This window comes from Zosterops lateralis (assembly GCF_965231275.1).
Source record: "Zosterops lateralis genome assembly, chromosome: 5".
In the NCBI taxonomy this organism is placed as follows: domain Eukaryota; kingdom Metazoa; phylum Chordata; class Aves; order Passeriformes; family Zosteropidae; genus Zosterops; species Zosterops lateralis.
Genome location: NC_139766.1, coordinates 50,738,622 through 50,758,445, shown reverse-complemented (window position 1 = coordinate 50,758,445; position 19,824 = coordinate 50,738,622). Strand labels below are relative to the sequence as shown.

The 19,824-nt window shown below is 42.0% G+C and overlaps 1 protein-coding gene across 1 annotated transcript in view; it reads right to left on the bottom strand.

Annotated features, from left to right (window-relative positions):
* Positions 1-19,752, bottom strand: part of TSPAN5 (tetraspanin 5) — an 82,572-nt gene extending 62,820 nt beyond the window's left edge. The window contains exon 1 of the mRNA XM_083861178.1: positions 19,175-19,752. Coding sequence (XP_083717304.1) covers positions 19,175-19,255 — 81 coding nt within the window. The 5' untranslated portion in view covers positions 19,256-19,752. The remainder of the gene's footprint in view (positions 1-19,174) is intronic.
* Between the last annotated feature and the right edge of the window lie 72 nt (positions 19,753-19,824).

The window sequence follows — 19,824 nt, the reverse complement described above, 5'->3', positions numbered from 1 at the left end:
CCTACAAGGAGCAGTCCTCATATTTAAGCACACTGAGCCAAAAAACATCTATGTCAGAAAAGCACAGGGCAAAACCAAAACAACCCAAAACAACTTCCTCACCAAAAGGAGAGGGGGAAAGAAAAAAAAAAGAAAAAAAAAAAAAAAAAAAAAAAAAAACCTCACTGTTGGGTCAGGAATTCCACATAGCCAGTTGTGTGGCATGGCATTCCATCCCACCACTAAGTAGCTCCCTCTCCACCCTCTGGGGTTGAGACCCCCAACATGAACATTGTAAGACACCAGGTTGCAAAACAATAAAAGCCCAGTGGAGAAAACACTTGGGCTCACTGCTGTGCCCTCAGTCACACACACACAATAGCAGCACAATGGTTCTGCTGTTTCTAACACTCCCACTCGCTTCGTGGGGAGATGAGAACAGGAATTAGCCCTGGATCCTCAGCAGCCATGAAAAGCACACAAAGAGTCCATCTCCTCCAGGCAGTACGAAAAGCAGAAAGACTCGAGCTTTTGGTGAAACCCACATCTCTGATTCTTTTCTCTGCAAACTGCCCCAGTGACACAAGTACATAAAACACTTAGAGTTACTAGATTGCTGCTGCTATTCAGCTCAGTGGCAAAAGAATGCGACTGAGACAAATGCAGAGGAAATTCTTGAGAAAAAGAAGAAAGTCAAGTGAAGATGATGTAGGAAGGTCTGATCTGCCATTGCACTGCCAGCCAAGAGTGGCCACAGGAGACCTTTGTATTTTAATTTATGCTCTCTCAGTCGGGCTGAGGAGCAGCAGCTGCTGCAGTCGGAGCAGAGAAGGCGCGGCTGTCAGCAGAGCAGACGGGAGGGCAGTCCTTACGCCTGCTACCCTGCGGAGAGAAGAAAGAGCAGGAAAAGAAAGGCTTCCCCAGCAGGGACCCCTCACTGCAAAAACAGATTCTGGCTGGCAAGAGCAAAAGCTGTCCTCTTACACGAGTTTCAGCAGTATTGGTATGGAACAGAAGTGAAAAAACAGAACATGGAAAAAGAGTTAAAACACATACATATACACGCTCACAAACATACCTGCATATATAAATATAAAAGTAAACATACTAACATACACTGTCCACACTAGATTTTATTAATGATAGAAAAATTCACAGTTTTCTCAGTAATTACACTTCTGGAAGTAGAGCTGGCCTATAGCATTAAATTCAATTTGCAGGATGGGTTTATTTCTCCTTCAAGATATGCAAGATCAAGGCACAATGCAGAACACAGTTATACAGTGACAGGGATGGGGCAGAGAGGGAACAACTCTTGGTTGCTGCCAAGAAAACAGGAATTAATCCAAGTACTTCACATACATATAATAAAACAAAACCACAAAACCACCCACCCCCCCAAAAAAACCACACAAACCTAAAAATTTAAGAAAACCAAAACAACCAACTAAAGTGATACACCCTTAAATGCTAAGCCTTAAAGTGTTTTGTTCCATTGTCCAACTTCTGATTGAAGTACTTCCAAAGCAGATCCCCATGCAGCAAATAAAACAGATTCCAAGATAGACAGCTACTAAACTGTCTTCTCAGGGCTTTTTTTTTTTTTTTTTTTTTTTTTTTTTTTTTTTTTAAGCTTTTCTACAGAAAGACTAAATTCTTTACCTGGAAATCCAATTCCCAAGGGGATCAGATCATGGACCTGAGCCCTGGGAATAAGAATGTACAAAGGCATTCAAAAGCACTTATTTATTATTTTTAAGTAAAACAAAAAGTCTTAGAACTCTGTAAGGTGTTGTTTTTTGTTTTTTTTTTCTTATTCTCAAGTCTAGTAAACTAGCTTAAATCTAAAGTCAGTCTCTGTATGGTCACCTAGCTTTAAAGGATCTGATCATGCCATTATGTTTATGTTGCTCTCTTGCCTCTCTCTTCTTTGTCAGCCAGTTAATACCAGTCGTCGTCCATGACACATCCTTCCTTCCTTCCCAGGATTACTATGCGAAAAAAACAAGAGAGAAGTCTCACATTTATCAGATATCCAATGCTGTGGTATAAGGTGACTTTTATAAACTTGCCTTGATTAACAAATTTTCTTGGGCTGCAACACAATCTTCCAGATGTTGCACTTAAAAAGCGCCAATGACTCCAGCCTCCTGCCTGGCCACTGATTTACCTTTTGTAACTCCTCAGGGTTCTACTCTCAGCACAACGCTGATCTCTGCCTCACAGACAGCCTTTTGCTTAGGAGCTTTTCTCAGGGCCGAGACAAGAGACGCACTTTACACCTTTCCTTCCAAAATAACAGGTAAGTGCTACATTTGGCCTTTCATGTTACAGCCAATCACTGGAATCTTCCAAAATAGTAATCAAAGGAAGGCACAGTCTGGTGTCTGCCTCAGAACACCCTTCAGATTCACCTGCCCATCACAGAATTTTTGGGTTTTGTACGCTATTTTGTTACTTAGCAAGAATGCACTGTAATCAATGGCAAAATTCAATAAGGATTCTGGGAGTTTAGGCTTGCATGTTTCTTCCTTTTGTGAAGCATAGGAAAGGGAGGATGAAAAAGGACGGTACTGCAAGGAATTGCAATCCTACATAAAAAACTGCCAACTGTATGTCATACTGTTACACATGGCCTGGGCTGAAAATGGTTATTTCATTGTAACTGGAGGAACTGTGAAGAGATCCAACTAGGTCACCATCTGGAAACTTAAAGCTCCTCTTCCCAGCAGCAGCTTTTTCATCTGTGACATCCAGCTGTAGTTGCCTTGGACTGGTGCACTCACTTGACTTTACACACCTCCTACATTAGTAATTCAACCATCGGAACCACTGAATAGAAAAGTGTCCAAAATTTGTTTCTTAATGATATTATTATGTGGAAAAGCCAGGGGCAGGGTACAGCAGGGAGCAGATAAAAGGTGTTTCAAGCTACATTCTTCAGATGCAGGATTTTCATTGTGGTTTCACAGAAGCTAAGCAGATGAACATGAAAGTTAATTGACTCCAAGCTGCAGAATGCTTTATTAGATACCTGTTGGAACTCCACCTCTCCCAAAGTAAGCCAATACTAATGGAAAAAAGGTACAGTTAACAACTGGATGTCACTCACTTCAGAAAATTAGAGATTCAACGATCAACCAGATAAATTCACAAAGAAAAAAATCATATAGTGATACCAAGTACAAAGATACTAATTCTAGATCTGAAAGGCGGGGGATTCAGAGCACATTCCCCAAGATTTATTACTTTGTACCTGCCTTGATTCTTACACTTCTCAACAGCTCTCTACCCCTGGCCACTTTCTGAGGATATTGACCTTACACAGACCTATTGCCTGGTCCAGCATGATCACAGGTATGGCCTCTTAATTGCATATCTAAAAAGGGTGAAGTCTTCCTTGAGAGTGACACCTTATTTTAGTTATTTTCTATAGGAGGAAATGTTTCAACCAAGCATAATAGAATACCTTGCAGCACATCCCCCAAAAAAGCTTCAAAAAAAAAAACTTTCTGTCTAGCCCTGTGCAAGTTTTCATTCTTGCATCCTATCTAAATCCAAGAACATTCCCCTTTATTTTAAATGCGAAATACCCATAATATAAAGGGAACTGATTAATAGTGAATGTGTCTGAATTTAAACCAGTGTTTTAATGCCATATATTTTCATTAAAGTAACAATTTCTTGAAAATGTCAGAGCTACCTTTAATAAGCTCAAAAAATTACTTCCAATACTAGAATTTGAAACTTAGGAAGATTTACTTCCTTTTGCTTACTTTACTAATGATTATAATTTATTAGGAACAGTGCACAAACAACAAATACATAAACCTCACCCTACTCTCATTGTGAACACTGAGAATCCATTTTGAAATTTTGTAACAGTTTAGAGACCATGAAGTACAAATTGCTGGCATTGTCTCAGGTTAAACCAGAAAGAAAAATTTTCACTAGACACATTCATCGCAAAAGTTCAAGGGAGAAAGAAAAAACCTCACCTTTATTACCCTTCAGCAAAGTACAGCAGAAATACCATTCCAGACAAACTCCTACTGGCTCATACCAGACCAGTATTAATGGTTTCATTTCCATAACTTCTGTAGTAACTGTTGCTCTGCAGATTTCAACCTTCCTTTCATACCTTAGGCTTTCCTGACTCAGCCTGGGGTTGATCAAAGGTATCAAACTCTGAAAACAATGTGGACATGACAATGTGTCCACAGACTTGAGCTAATTAAGATGAAATACTCCCAAGGGACATTGCTCCATGTATATTAGGCAGGTTTTTTTCAGATTGGGTCTGTCCATAGAAATGAGTAATTATGCCAAATACTATTTGCGGGGTTGGTGTTTGACACAGGCACCACTCACAAAAAAACCCTACATGGCTTCAAGTCAGGACAGGTGAGCCAGTCTGGTATTTCAGTAGCAAAATGGTTCTCCAGTCACATCCTGCCCAAGGGAAGCTGTTCTCATGCCATGTCACTCTTCACCAGCCTCCTGGCTGGTCCATGAAGCCACATCTCACACAGGCTTTAAGTTGGTTTAGCTGCCAAGGACACCATCTTCAACTGCCCTGTGGGACAAAACCATCAAAACTCCCACCTACCTTTGGACTGTATTGTACCCTGGGCAAAAATTAAATATTAGTCAAAAATGCCCTTTTATCACATCTTTCACACCATACAAAACACAGCCAAACATATTTTAAAACAAATGAACTAACTTGTTCTAGGTATTTAAATTGTTAATGCACACAAAAGTAACAGAAATCCAGATTACAGGATCTTTAAAGAAACATTGTTTTTTTCACTTTTTTATCATTAACACTTCAACTTGTTTAGTAAGAATTATAGGTGCATTCATATACTGTTTTTTCACACACTAGAGGGGAAAATAAGAGCAAGATTCTTTCCCCTAGGGAACTCCCTTGCATTGGATCTGGTGAAAAGTCAAGGCTCAGCACTCTCCTCCAAAACCTTGGAGCAATTTTTGGCTCTGAAGGTTAATGCTTCATGTAAAGACAATGTGACAATGTAGGAGAAAAAGGATTCAGTGCAATAGCTCAAAGTTCTTCATCTCACTCATGATGATGAATCTAAAATCAGGGATTGTTAACCTTCACCTTTTTTTTTTTTTCCTAAACCATCAATAAGAATCAATTTCACATTTCTTCAAAGCCCTCCTTAAGGGCAAAAAGAAAGGTGGCTCTTGTTGTTTACTTTTAACAGTATTGAAACCATTGGTAGTTGCATGAACTAAAACTACCTACTCATACTGCTTTACCACAAAGTGCTGAAACAATCCCAACCGTAGGAAATAAATGCAATATTCATCAAGTTCTGCACTTAGAGAGACTTTTTACTTTTTCTCTATCAATCACCAAAGCATGAACAAAACTAGACCTAGATGTTCAGTCTCCATTCAGCTGTAAATTGATTTTCAGGCATGATTTATACATACACCTTCTTTTATGCTTTGTTTACAGAAATTCTTCTATCTGACACACTGGTAAGCTTACTTAGTAAGATAGCATTACCAGTAACAGAATATATTTCATACAGAAGCCATTATCTTTAGCCTAAGCTGCTGCTCAAGTTCAGATGCCACTAATAAAATGTGGAGGTTTCTTATGCAGCTGCTGGTAGAGCAGGTGAGTGCTGGTGCTTTAGAGCATTAGCAGCTCCCTGGGACGTGGATGTATCATGAAGTTGCTGTTATGTACACGCCTGGCAAAAGCAGGACTCAGTACTCAATGAAGTGCTGGAAATCTCTACTTATAAAAAATGTAAGCAGTGACCAACTTGCTGCTCGGACTGATAGCAAGGTACACAGCCTACAGAAACCACTGTTTTCTGCACATATTTCAGCACATGTAAAGGTATTTCATACAAGCAAACCACTACTCAGCAATGAGAGAGAACACAGTCACAATTGCTTGCTGAGGATAAACTCTGCGTCCTTCACCAGCTAAATTCTCTCACTGCTGCAAGGATTAGAGTCTTACAGAGCTCCTGTTGCTGCAGGGAAGTGATCACGGAATGGGTGGCCAGGCAAGACGCTTACTCTGAAACACAAAGGAGCAGGAACACTCCTTGGTACGCTTCACTGTTCTCTGCCAGTTTTTGGTTCGTAGTTAAGATCTTTTTGCCAGGTCTTAACTACTTAGGCAACTGAAGTAATTGCTCCAGCTCCTTTGAATGACTTTTCAGTGTTTCATTTGGGGAACCTCTTTGGGCTTTCTCAAACATCCTCCCTTTTTTTGTTCTTGTTTTTGTAAAAAAACTTACATTGTTTGAAAAACAATTATGCAGCTGCCAACAAGTGATTCCCACTGAAGTCAACAGGATCTGCTTTTATGCAGAGGGTCGTAGTAAGTGCCCAGTCATTTACAGCGCTGAAAGCCTTTCTGCTCTATACTGTAAGTGCATGAAGGGCTAAGCAGGGGCTCATGCAAAATTAATAACACATCAGGAAGTGGATGAGGGAAAGGGAAGGCACTGAATAATTGATCCACAGGGTTTTTTCTGTGAATTCTGAAATAACTTTATGGATGTTTGTTTTGGTTTGCCTTTGTGTTTATTTTATCCAAGGCAGAAAGTTTTTGAAGTTCTACTAACAAAACTGAGTGAAACAATGGCAAGAGTGGCCCTTCCATAACAGTAACTACAGAAAAGTATCTTATCTTCCCAGAAAGAAAGATGGAGATGCAATAAAAAACAAGGCAGGCCTTTTTTCAGACAAAATATGACTACTCTCTCACTTTTATAAACTTACATTCTTAAACACTTTCTGCCCTATGAATAAACGTGTGTATTCCATTTCTCCTAGTTCTGTGAAAAATTACAGGTTTCTCTTCTCACCATCATTTATACAGAACTCAAATCACACCCCACAATGCAAAGCCCATCCTTCCATCTTTTAAAGTCCTTCCAACGCCTCAAGCTAGGACTCTAATACTGCTTACTTGAACAATTTTGATAGCACAGCTACACCAAGAGTGTTCCACCCTGCTCCATAAATACCATCTGCAGTCATTTCAAGGACACGTCGCAGTGGCAGAGAGGAACAAGGCAGTCTTTTAGCATAAATGAAAATCTGACCCTAGTACACTAAGAAGATTTAAATAGCAGTACTCACTGGAGTTCTGATACATCACCGAAGATACAAGAAAGGAGTCCCACCAGCTCTCAGCATAAAGTACTGAGGACTTTACAGTATGTTTCTAACTCACACAGCAGCAGCAATCACCAGCCTATTTAAATTTCAGTCCTGTACTGCAGCCTCAAAACATCACTGAGATCCTGTGCTTCAACAGCAACAGGCCTTCCATGTGGTGCAAACAGGAGACACAGCACATCCCTCACATCTCTATGATCATGTCAGTCTCTAAAACAGCTTCATCCATTCTACCTCACCTGATTCTACACGGCTCAGTCCTGCAGCAATTTTTTATGAATTGTTATGAGATGTGAAATTCTTCACATCGGAGCCAGAGCTGTGTGCACAGCTTTGACATTCATCAGACTCACAGTCTGACACAACTAAAGAAGGATTATCTCCCACAGGTGTTATTTGGGAGGTGCTGCACCAACATGAGGCTTGCTGTTTCACAAGGAGATGCTTGCACATTACCCTGCAAGGTGTACACATGTTTATGGAACAAAGCTGTTTTTCAAACAGGAACAAGTACCTTATAAAATGTACAAAAACCAGCCAGTGTTGGCGTTTTACTTCTCCTTCCCACGTTCCTGGTCATGTGGCTGGACTCCAGTAACAGAGTCCACAAACTACCTCTCTCACAGCATGATAGTGACTGCAGAGGCTCCTGTGAGCTCTCCACTCCAGGTGTGAGAACAGACAGGTACAAGGAGAGTCAGAGAACAGAACAGAGAGAACAGCCTCTGCAAGCTGAAGTAAAGCACAAGCTGAAAGGAGGGCAAAACCAACAAGAATAGGATACTTACAAGAGGCACAGTAATTTCTCTAGGCAGTAGTGAGCTGCTATTGACATGAAAACCACAAGTAAGTGGAGTACTTCATCACTGTCATTTAACAGGTATGATATCTAAAACAATATATGAAATACCAGATGATGGAGAGTTCACTAGAAATCCCATACACACCCCTATTTCTGGGATGGGGAAATTGAAGATAAAAGCTACTGTAGCCCACAGCTGTCCTTTTCCCTCTCAGATGTCAGCCCCACTGCAGGACAGCCGATAGGGTCATGAATTTGTGGGGTAGAGAAGAATATTCAAAGCAACTAAAATGGCCAGATGGGAGTCACAAGTCATTCACCTGCTACAGTGGCACAAACATTTGAGGGTCCATCTCATCAGGATTTGGACTGGTTTCTTCAAGATGCAAAGTTATTACCTGCATCCACTCAGGAGCTCCTTCCTCTCCCACAGGTATGAGAGTGATTAGGCAAAAGGTAGGAAAGCCAGCAAGGATATAAACAAAGTAAAAAGGTAATTGGCTTATGTTCCTGAGTCAAAAACCCAATTATTTGCATGAAAAAGTTTCTGCAGAATAAAACATTGAATCAAACATCACCACAAACCTTTAGACTACCAGGCAGTGGTTTTGCCTATCTTCAAAACACAGAATACAAAAAGAAAGCAATGTTTTCAAACCACACCCAGTCCCACACAGTTGAAGTGGGAACATTACTTGTGACCATGCCAGAGCTCCCAGCAGGGGCAGAGCAGTGAATACAGTCAGAGGAAGCAGAAGTCCTTCTCTGCATGCAACAGCAGTTAGATGGGTTTCCAGTCCCTTCGAGTTCTGCTTTTAGGTACGTGAGTTAATAAACTTCTGCTTTAGCAAATCAGAATTAGTTTTTTAAGCACTGTATTATTTTGTGTACATATTATGTATGTATATATATGTGTGTGTGTATATATGTATAGCATTATATATATATGAATGTATCTCCAGCACTAAATGCATACAAAGCTTTTATATGTAACAGGCCACCAGAAAAGACACTACTTGGGATTATCTGCACCACCAAGACACCTTGAGAATGGATAATCATGACAAACTATCTTGGAGAGGTCATTTGCTACCCCATCTAGCAGGCCACTCCAAGGAAGGTTTAGCACTGTTAGAGGGAGTGGCACAGTGTTTGTAATAACATTTATGGGAAGGAAAAGAACCAGAGAGGTAAATGACGGAGCTGTCCATTTAAGTTCAAATTAAGTTCACATTACAATAACCTTGGAAGACAATCACTGCCTTTTGTTTCTTTAACACCACTGAGCAAGCAGGAGTAAAGATAACCACCATAACTTTTCCAAAAGCAGCGAAGATCAAAGTGCACCAGAGGAGTAGCACTTACATAACCGTGCTCACTGGAGTGAGGCAACCATTGACCCAGCACCGTGTCTTACACCTCTGTGCACTCCAGACCCCAAAACCACTTCACTTAGAGCTGAAACACACCGTGCTTGTACAATCACTTTAGGTTGATCCATGCAGGGAAAGGAGGAGCCAGTCCTACAATCTTCCCACACTTCATTCTTGGAACCAAACAGCAAATCAATAGAAATTGACCCAGATGAGAAAGTTCTCAGCCAGATCTGGTAACAGACTGCTGTCAGTCCACTGAAGCTGCGTTACCACATTTGGTTTGCACCCTTGTGCCAGTCTCAGCCATTTGCAGCCTCCTGCTCTTTGGACACCAGAATTTGCAAGGCCGCACACGAAAATCAATCCTGAAAGGCTCCCACAACCAAAGTGGGAAGTGGCCCTGCAATAGCAGCAGGTGCTCCTGGGCATCCAGAGATGAAAAGAAAAATTGAGCTAGGCAGCAGTTCACATCCCCCCTTAAAGGCCACAGAACATAAAAGAAACAAGAGAATGGTTGTGAAACCAAGCAATATTCATTAAAAACCAGACCTTAGTTATTTTTTAACTGCAATCATACATATTTTATATTTGTATATATATTTGATAGTCTTCACAAGCCAGATGGATGAATTTTCATCTGGAAATTAATTGAATAGCTTCTTGGAAAAGAGGAATTTTAATTTTACAAGTTTTACCTCTTCTTTTTAAATTAATTATTGTTGAACTGACTGAATTCACACATATTCCTTTAGACATATACCCATGTGAACTGGCGGCCAGGAAGACAATTTCTAAAAAATGCTATCTTTTACCCACATGGAAAAGGGAATCTTTCTGGTTTTATAGTTAAATGGCAAAAATTAAAATTAAAAAATCTGAAACCCTTGCTCTGTGCACAGTACAACACCCCAGTATATTCCAAGCTGAGTGGTGCCCAGGATACTTGGCAACCCTTCTCATTACCTGGGAGGACCCGCTGCTTTGAAATGTCACTATTTCCAAATTCTGTGCTCCAGTATGAAACACCCCAATCACATGGCATTGCAGAGACATTTCCACAAGGTGACAGAGTTAATTGAAGCACAAAACCCTTGCCACACATTTTCTGGGAACTATTTTCCTCAGTGTTTCTGGTCCTATATAAAAACCATATACAGCACATTGAGGAAACTCCCTTCAAGCTTTTTAAATCACAAAATTTTTAAATCACAGCCCACTGGCAAACAGAATGTAGCAGAAGAGATGCAGTTCAGTGAGAGGGAAGCACAGAGAACCAGATTCACAAGGCTAAGTACATGCCCTACATGGGAAAGCAAAGCAAAGGTATCCAACAGGGAGAACCTGTGGTGCAGGCCCCAGGTGGATCTGCTTGGGGTGACATCCCAAACAGGGCTGCTGCACCTTAGCCTGAGGCGCCAGAGCCCAACTGAGAGATCCTGACCTCTTGACATAGAAAATCCTGACACAAAATAATGTTCCATGCCATGTAAGATTAGCCCCTAAATCAACAAAAATTAAGCTGGACTCCCATCAAACGTAATCCACTAACACTAGGAAACACCCCACAAGCTGAGTTACTGCTTCCTTGCAGCACCACTTATTCCATACTCAGTACCCTCTAACAGCAGCCTATTGGAGCAATGACAGCAGACATACTCGGGTTATAACTCATCAATGTCTTGTAGAGGAATTGAGCAAAACAGAACTCTCCATGCATCCAAAATACTGCACATATCTAAAGACATCTAGTCTTCTTTTCGTGCTCTTTTTGAATTCAATACCACAAAGAAGGACCAAACATTTTTAGAAATAATGTTACTTGCTTATTGAGAAGAAAGAGAACCTATTTAAGCAAAAGTTCCTGTAATTCTTTGGTTGTTTTTCCCCTGTAAGCAGTTTTGCTGTTGGGAAAACCAGGAGGCAACAACTACAGAATAGATACACAAAGCGTTTTCATAATATTTCTTTGCTTTGCTGCAAAAGGAAAAAAGCTCTTCTGTCACCACACATCAGGAATGTTGCTTGAAATGGTTTTCAATATGATTTGATGTAACAGCCTTCACTAGGAGCAGAGGGATTTTCAAGGCCTGGAAGAGGCATATTGATTTTTCCCAGTTCTGTGGAAAATTGACAGTTCATTCATAAGATCCTCTGTGTGTGATGAAATACTTATTCTAAATGCTGTCCAGAGGAAAGTGACTGGAAAGCTGAAACATTAGCTGAAGAATCTGATGCAGAGACTGATGTGTATTAAAATAAACACTGCTACAGCCTCATTTAGTTTCTAAAGCTAAAGGAGTAGGATCTGACTGTTTTTAGCATCTCTGCAAGTCAGGCCATCTGGAGGTTATATGAGATCACACTGAGTCAGAGTTTGGTACCAAATCAAGCACCCCTGACTGCAAGCCTCAGTGTGCTGGTGACATTTTTAAATGCCAGCATTCGGAGAGGGCTGAACTGCTCTAGATCTCTGTGTGTGTCATAGAAGCAGCTACACTGAGCACTGTGCCAACAGTGACATCCACCCACGGCAACCCTTACACCTGTACAAAATACTGCTGAAATCAGGGAAAATCTGCATCCGCAGAGAACCACATGTGAGAGACTGGAAGGACTGCTGGATGGAAGTATTTTGGGTGCACGTGTGGGAGAACAGGTAGGTCAGGCCTTGCTCTGGAGAGGTGATGCCCCACTCCACACACACACAACCCCCTCTGGGCCACACAGGGGTCACCAGTCCCTGTCACACCACAGCCCTAGAGCCCCAGTCCAGCCCCAAAGGGGCCAGATGACCTTCAGTCCAGCCTGGGGGAAGGGCCCAGGAAAGCCAAAGGGCACTAAACTGAAGTATGAGGCAAGCACAGGTCTTGACCCTACCTTCCCTTGGAATTTATCTCAGCTGAACACTGCTGGAACCAGGTGGGGTAGCTATACTTTTCTGTCTTTCTTCTTCTAACTCTTCTCAGATCAGGCTTGGAGTTGGCAAAGTTGAATAGGCTAAGTTAACACTTTATGAAGTGTTTTATGTTGAGGGAACGCTGCTCTCAACTTTTGCCAAAGTTCTTTGATTTTCTGAAATTGCCAATGAAGTTTTTTCTTGTTTTGACCTCTTGACAACATCTTATCAGTATTTCTCCTGTGCATCTAACACAGTATGTGAAAAACCATAAACCCTTTCAGGAGTCTCATCCAGCATTTTTTTGGGCCTTATATCACAAGGTAGGATATTTTGTGGCAGGAGCAGCAGCACAATCAAAAAAAATGGAACGTTTTCCAAATTCACGTGACAGTACAATGAAATAGAAACAGATTATTCTTTACTGATTTAAGGCCTAATGTATTGCTGGATTTTGCACCATAAAACTGTCATGAAATGCAATTCAGTACATTCAATAGAAATTGGATAAGCTTTTTTTGTTTTAATTCTTTACTGCATTGTAACAACATTTGCTAATTTTTAACGAGAATTGTACATGAGTACAAAGTCACTATAAAATTCAAGCTAATGGAAAAGTCAGATATGAAAATGTCTAAAATACTCCCATACTGTAAGACACTTTTATGGCTAATGCTGACAGTGACTTCTGGGTCATCTCTAACAGAGCTGGGTTACCTCATGAGCTGCTCAGCTCCTTGCTCTCCTGTCTACATCAATAAAACAATTACAGTCCTGCTGACAGGCTACCAGCCATGCATTTGAGAAGTGTGCTGCATATTTTGGGCAAAACAAAGCCCCCTTACGGAACTATAGCTTAAGACCACAATTTTCTAATTCTGGTAGAATTAGGTCAAGTGATTTTTTTGGGTCAAAAGTATCTTCTCTCACCTTTGGTTTTATTTGAAGGCAAAACATTACATTCTAAGTGCACATAGCAGATCTTCACTGGTTACTGTTTTAGCTAATGGAGTATGAACTGTTGAAGTATTTAGCCTAAGCACTTAACAACATATCAGTTTCTTGCTCCAAATTTGTAATTTGTAGCAGCCCTGGTGCCAAAACCAGTTTATATTTCTTTTTCAACATAGACTTCAAAATGTCTGTTTGCAAGAATGGGACTCAAAAGAAAAGGAAGTGATATTTCACTAACTGTAAGCTCAAGTTTCTCATCCTCTACTAATCATTAACTTGCATCTTACAGAGTCTGAGGAATAAAGAATAAATTAAAGTTCACTAAGAAGTATATCAGGATTATTGTAATCTATAGAATTAGGTTTTAGAAAGCATTCTTAAATAACAGATTACATACATACTTTCAAACTCCTGTCCACTGCAGAGAATAGAGAAGTTCCTTGCATTTTTCTTCTTACTACTCTCCACACAGGAACAGCAACAAAACCTGAATCTCACCAACCCCCCTTGAAAATAACTTTCTCTCCCACATTTTCCATCTGAAAATTATCCTACACCAACTGCGCCTTGTATGTAATTTATTTGTTTGTTTACAAGAACATGTCTTCTGTGTTCCCATCCGAAAAAAGAAAGCCTTTCTTCCCTGGAACAGCTCATGCCTTCCCTGCATGCCTATTCCATCACACACTGCAGTTGAATATGTACATACCTAACACATACACCAAGAAGTTCACAGTGCAAAGGCTGCCTTTTTAGAATTAAGGTAGCACATCCACCTGCAAATTCAGTGTTGCAGAACACGAATTTGTTGCCTTTATTATGGAAATATTATCAACATGCGACAAGGGCAATGGGAATTAGGACCAGCGCTAACTTCTTTTCACATACACAAACATCCATAAGATGTTTCGCTCACAGAAGTATTCTGTTGGGGCTGCCTGTGCTCCGGGTGCCATTCACAGGGATCAGCTTTTCTCTGACTGGGACACTGAGGATTCAAAATTGACTCTTCATACTTTGAGATAGATGTGCCACCAGAAAAAATGTGCTGTGACAAGTCAATCAAGGTGGAAGACTGGTAAATATATTTACCAAATCCATCTTGAACACAGAAGGAAAGTATATAAGCTGCACATAATAGTTCAAATAATATTCTCTTGAAGCCCATTGACATCAAACGAGAAGTCACACAATCACAATGGGTGTTCCCTAGTTCTAGTTCCCTTGTGCTTCTTTAATATTTTAGAAGCTAGAAACATCAAATAATTTAAAGCAGTAACACATCTATAAACACCCAATTTTGCCAAAACAAATATTTATGAGAAAGGAAATAGTTTCTCCCATGTTCCTCAGTTATTTCTTTTTATATTACCAATGATACAGTCTACCACAAAGTTGTGAGGGAACACAAGGCCAGGAAATTTTTTATTCTAAGAATGACCTCTACAGACCTGAAGCAAGTCCCCCAAAGCCAGCAGTTAATAAATTTTTATATGCATTTGAAAGACTGAGGCTACATCTGCTGAAAGAGACACTGAGGAATTCAAGAATGCTGAGCTCACAATAATGCATCCATTTCATCAATATATACACCCCCACCTTTCACTGTTGCAAACCAGTGGAGCACTTGCCCAAAACAAGGATTGTTCTGCTGCTGCCAAGACCACTGGTGGAATGCTTAGCTTTGCTTCATCAAGAAATGTAAAATAAAAGAGTCATTTGATCATACAAGGGGGAGGGGAGGGAAATGAACAGAATGCTTCCACTTCCACTGCAAGGACATCCTCCCAATGCAAATTTTTAAAGATCAAATGCTACAGAATGCATTTCAAAGTTGCATGGAACAAGCTTCACATTGATTTGTTTGGGGTTTTTTTAAACACTGTGGCAAGAGAAAAATTATAAAATCAAAACTTTCTTGTGGATATCTGAAAACCAGCTGACATCAGAGAATTATCCTCTTCCCCCTTTAAAAAAACAAACTATCAACAATGTACAAAATTTAATAAGCTATGTATCGGTTGTCCTTCAAAGGTCAGTGCACTTGTCCAACACTTTTCCTGTAACACACTTACATAACCTTATTTTCTTTCTGCTACCTTTCTGTAATTCAGAAGACTATCCAGACTCCCATATGGTTGCCATCAAATACAGCAGATGCCAAGCAAATTAAAACACAAGTTATGACTCGTAATATGCTGATGTATCATAATTGCAGCATAGCTCATAACTATAGAGTGAATCACCAGCTAAAGCAAAAGTTTCTGAGGTGTCAGTGCTTTTTATACATTTTCCCAATCAGACCAGGGTCAGTGGAATCGTGTGGATTGAAATTTAGTCCTTAACAACAGTACACATCCATCATTTCGATCAAATATAAAAAAGCACAGAGAACAATTAAAAACATCTCTTGGAACTGAAAGTCAGCCTAGAAGTGTCTTCCCAAAGCACGGGGCAGAGAGGGGGAAATGGTTCTTGCCTTTTGTGAAGCAGGGCAGCCTACTCTGACGTTTTGCACCATACCTTTGACATCATTCTCCATGGAAGCCAAAGGGAGATGGAGGCGTTGCTTGTTTGCTTGCTTTGAGTACAGAAAAGTGTTCTCTGTTACCTCATATAACAGCTTTATGCTTTACAAAGACAAGAGCAGAAAGGCTCCTGCCAATGCCGTGTGTGTGGCAGCAGCTGCCGGGCGGGAGAGGTGGCACACGGAGCGTGTGGAGAGAAGCACAGGCGGGTGCCCCAGTGCACAACCGGCAAAGGGAAACTGCGCTGACTTCCAGCTCTACATTTAGATGTATTTGGGCCTGTTAGTTCTCTGATCCTAGATATTACTTTGGTCCCTGCCCAATGAGCTCTCCTTTTCCACAACAGCACAGTAGTGTCACAAAAGAGGCTTTCTGAACAAACATTTCCAGAGAATTTACCAACTTTAACACTGAAATGCCAAAAGAAATTAAGCCTGCAAATATATCTAGAATATTAATTATGCATAGACTCAGCAGATAATATTGTATTCTACAACAGTATGAAACACATATTTAGACAAGAATACGTTACCTGGGGTGGTGCAAGCCTGAGAACCACCTCCTAAAAAGCATTCTGTCACCTTTAGCCACAACTACATACACAGCACTGGAGTGCAACTTTCCCATATTCATTATCCTAATAATTTTGTTGTGTTTTTTCAGGCATGAAAAAAATACCTCACCAGCACAAAACAAAAAAGACAAAAAGGTTTATTTTGCCCCTGTTCTGTGGCATTTAAAGCCTCAGATTTTTTTGTAATAACTTCAGTTTAAGTAGCAAGTACAATCATTCCCTGCATAATTTCAGCAGATTTATAATATTCCTGTATTCAAAGCACTGACAATTTTCTTGTCAAAATCATTACTCTTCCAACTCAGTTCTCTTTATTTTTAGTCCATTGTTTTATGGTGCGGAACAGAGGTATCTTCTTTGTTTACAATAATATTTTAAAAGATTGTAATATAAAATAATGTTCAGATAGGTGGCCTAACAAGGTGTGCTCCCTGTTTGCAAGATCCTGAAAAGTGTCAGGGGGTTATAATGATCACCTCTTCACCATTTCAATCTATTTCCAATGACTACATTAGTGGCTGTTTTTGATTATCACCTTCTGTAAAAAACCAACCAAATCTGCAATTTTCATTTACAGCTTTTCTGGCCCAGTTATTGAAGAGTTTGCTATTACTTCAGTAAAAGCAACATGAACATGTATTCAACATGAGTATCTGCTTATGTTTTCACTCCAAAACATGAGAGACGTGGTAATAAATGCAGGCTTTCTCATAAAGAAATTACAATATTCTAAAAAAATGAGTAAACTCTCAAAGTGCTTGATCTTCATGAATTTCAAGAAGTTGAGCCAAAAACACAAATGAGACAAAGTTCTGCGAAAGAGGAAATCTGTAAGCAAGGGCCTCGCATCAAGCAAGTGGCAAAGTGGGTGATAAAATCAATGGTATTTTTCCAGGCTTTCAGCTCGGCATTCCAGCAGTATAAAGCCTTTGGCCCGTTCAGTTCCAACACAGGCACAGCTGCCATCATGCACAAGCTACATCAGCCTCAGGAACACAGGAGGAAGAAAAAGATTAGTTACAGAAAACCTAAAACATAACCACTTCCTCACTCGCACCATCCACACATTCACTTTCAGAGAATAAAATGAAGGAAATTACAGGGTATAGAGCCTCTGAGACACTGACAGTGTCTGCAAGAGCGAGGTAACATGGTTATATATTCCACCCTAATCTCCCTCTATCCAAGGACACGGCACACAAGTGTTCCTCACACTACTTGCTCCCTGCTGGAAAATATCTCTGTTCACGGTAACACATGCCCAGCAGAATCAAAACAAAGAAACAGACAAGGGCAAAGAACCATGGCAAATTCAGCTACCGAAAACTGAGCCAAGAGTACAATCACAACAGGGTCAGAATACTACAAAGCTTGCTGCCGCTCATCTGCAGGGGTCGGTCTGGGGCCAAGTAAACACTGACATAGAGCCACAGTCAGCCTCACTCTGGCAGCGTATCTTCTTGTTTAAGAAAAGGTAATACAGTATAGAAGTGGACTTAATCAAAACTCCCATCCTTTCAAAACATCTTCTTCAATTATGTTTCTTTCCCAGGAACACAGACCTGAGGCTAGCTATGGATACCTGCTATCCATGTCACCTCCGACTCCTGTTCTCCCCAGGGGGACAGTCAGAAGCTCAACCCTGCTCAAAAGGTTTCTCTCCTCTCCTCTTCCCTGCCTTCACCGATAACCTTCAATGGTGTTGGGGCTTTTTCCTCCAATTCTCCTTTCTAGTCCAAACAAGCCACTATACCAGATATGTATTCAACTTGCTTCCAAAGGCCCTGAAAAACACATCCACGCCATGTGGGTTTGATCCAGAGCTGGATGACACTGGTGGCTCCTTCCAACTCAGAATATTCTGTGAATCTGTGAAGCTGCGTTTGTGAACGTTTCTCATTGCTCTGTGGAATACCTCATGTAAAAAGGGGAACTGGACACGTAAGAGCCTTCACCTGACTTTAACATTCTGTGCAGTGAGAAGACTTCATCACTCACACGTGTGCGAGAATGCTCACTCCTCCCCTCCACCCTGTGGTTATGAAATTTGGCATGAACATCCAAAACCAGCTGCTTCTCTTTCCAATCCAACACATTGAGAAAACGCTGGAAGTACTGTTACAGGCAGGTTACATTTCACTATACAGCTCTGCCTACTCCACAGCCGGTGGGGAATGGTGCAACAAGATCCTGTGCAGGCAGATCAAGCAGCACAGCCAGGAATCCCAACAAATGCCCAAACAGGCCTCCTACGGGCTTGCACTTTAGGGATGGGTGGAAATACCATTTCCCCCCTCCTCCATCCTATTATTGCTGCTACTACTACTATGTGCTAACAGCAAATCATAATAAATCCGTGCCATACCTAACTTCGTAATTGTGAAATCATTAAACAGCATCGTGCAGAGAACCTGAGCTGTGATTCTTCCTATTATGTGCATCTAACAGGGATGGCAGCGTGAAAACATGCAGATCAATTCGTTCTCCAGGCCTGGGTGCCTGGTTGCTCCCTTCCTCTCCCACCACAAAGCGGAGATGGGGGAAGGAAGGAGGGGAACAGGAAAAAAGGAAAAGACGGGGAGGTGGGAAGAAGGCACGAAATCCGCTTCGTACTAACAACAAAAGCAATTAGGAGGGCCGAGAGGGAAGAGAAGCGGCAGCCTCGGGAGGTGGAGGAATGCAGCAGCACAACTTGCCGGGGAAGGGCTCGGAGGCGGCGGCTGCCCTGGCCTGGCTGCCCACGGCAAACCCCCCTGGCTCAGGCCGGGCTGTCACTGTCACACTGTCACACTGTCACACGGACCCGGCTGTGCCCAGCCCGGGAACGGCGCCGGCCGAGGAGGAGGAGGAGGAGGAGGAGGAAGACACGACACCGGCCTCACTTACCCAGAAAATGACATTGAAGCCGAAGATGAAATATTTGATGCAACAACTGACTTCAGGCCCCTTGTAGTGCTTTCCGGACATCCTCTGCGCTCATCAAGACGCTTTGCTCGCAGCCAGGGTGAGAACCAAAGGGGCAAAGGGGGGGAAGGGGGAGAATTAAAAAAATAATAATAAAAAAACCCCAAAACAAACAAAAAGGAGGAAGACTAGGAGGAGGGGTCTGGGAAGACTAGGAGGAGGGTGGGGGCGAGACTGTGAGGAGGGGTCCGGGGCGGCGCGGCGGGCAGAGCTCGCTCAGGGCCGGCTCCGCGCCGCGGGGAGATGCGGCAGGAGCGGCGCGGCCGCGGGTCGGCTCCCACTTGCCGGGCGCCGGGGATGGCCGGCGAGCAGCTCCCACCTCCTCCTCCTCCTCCTCTTCTCCCGCATGGAGGAGGCCCCGGCTGCTCGCGGCGGGAGGGAGCGGCAAGGAGCGGGGAAGCCGCCGGGAGAGGAAAAGAAGGCGCCGCCGGGAAAGGCAGGATCGGCCCGGGCAGAGGCCGGAGCCGCGCGCCCCCTCAGCGCCAAGGGCCGCCGCGCGCCCCGCCCCGCCCCGCGGCGTGATTGGCACCGCTCCCCGCCAATCCCGCCGCGCCAGGCCCCCCCGGGCAGGG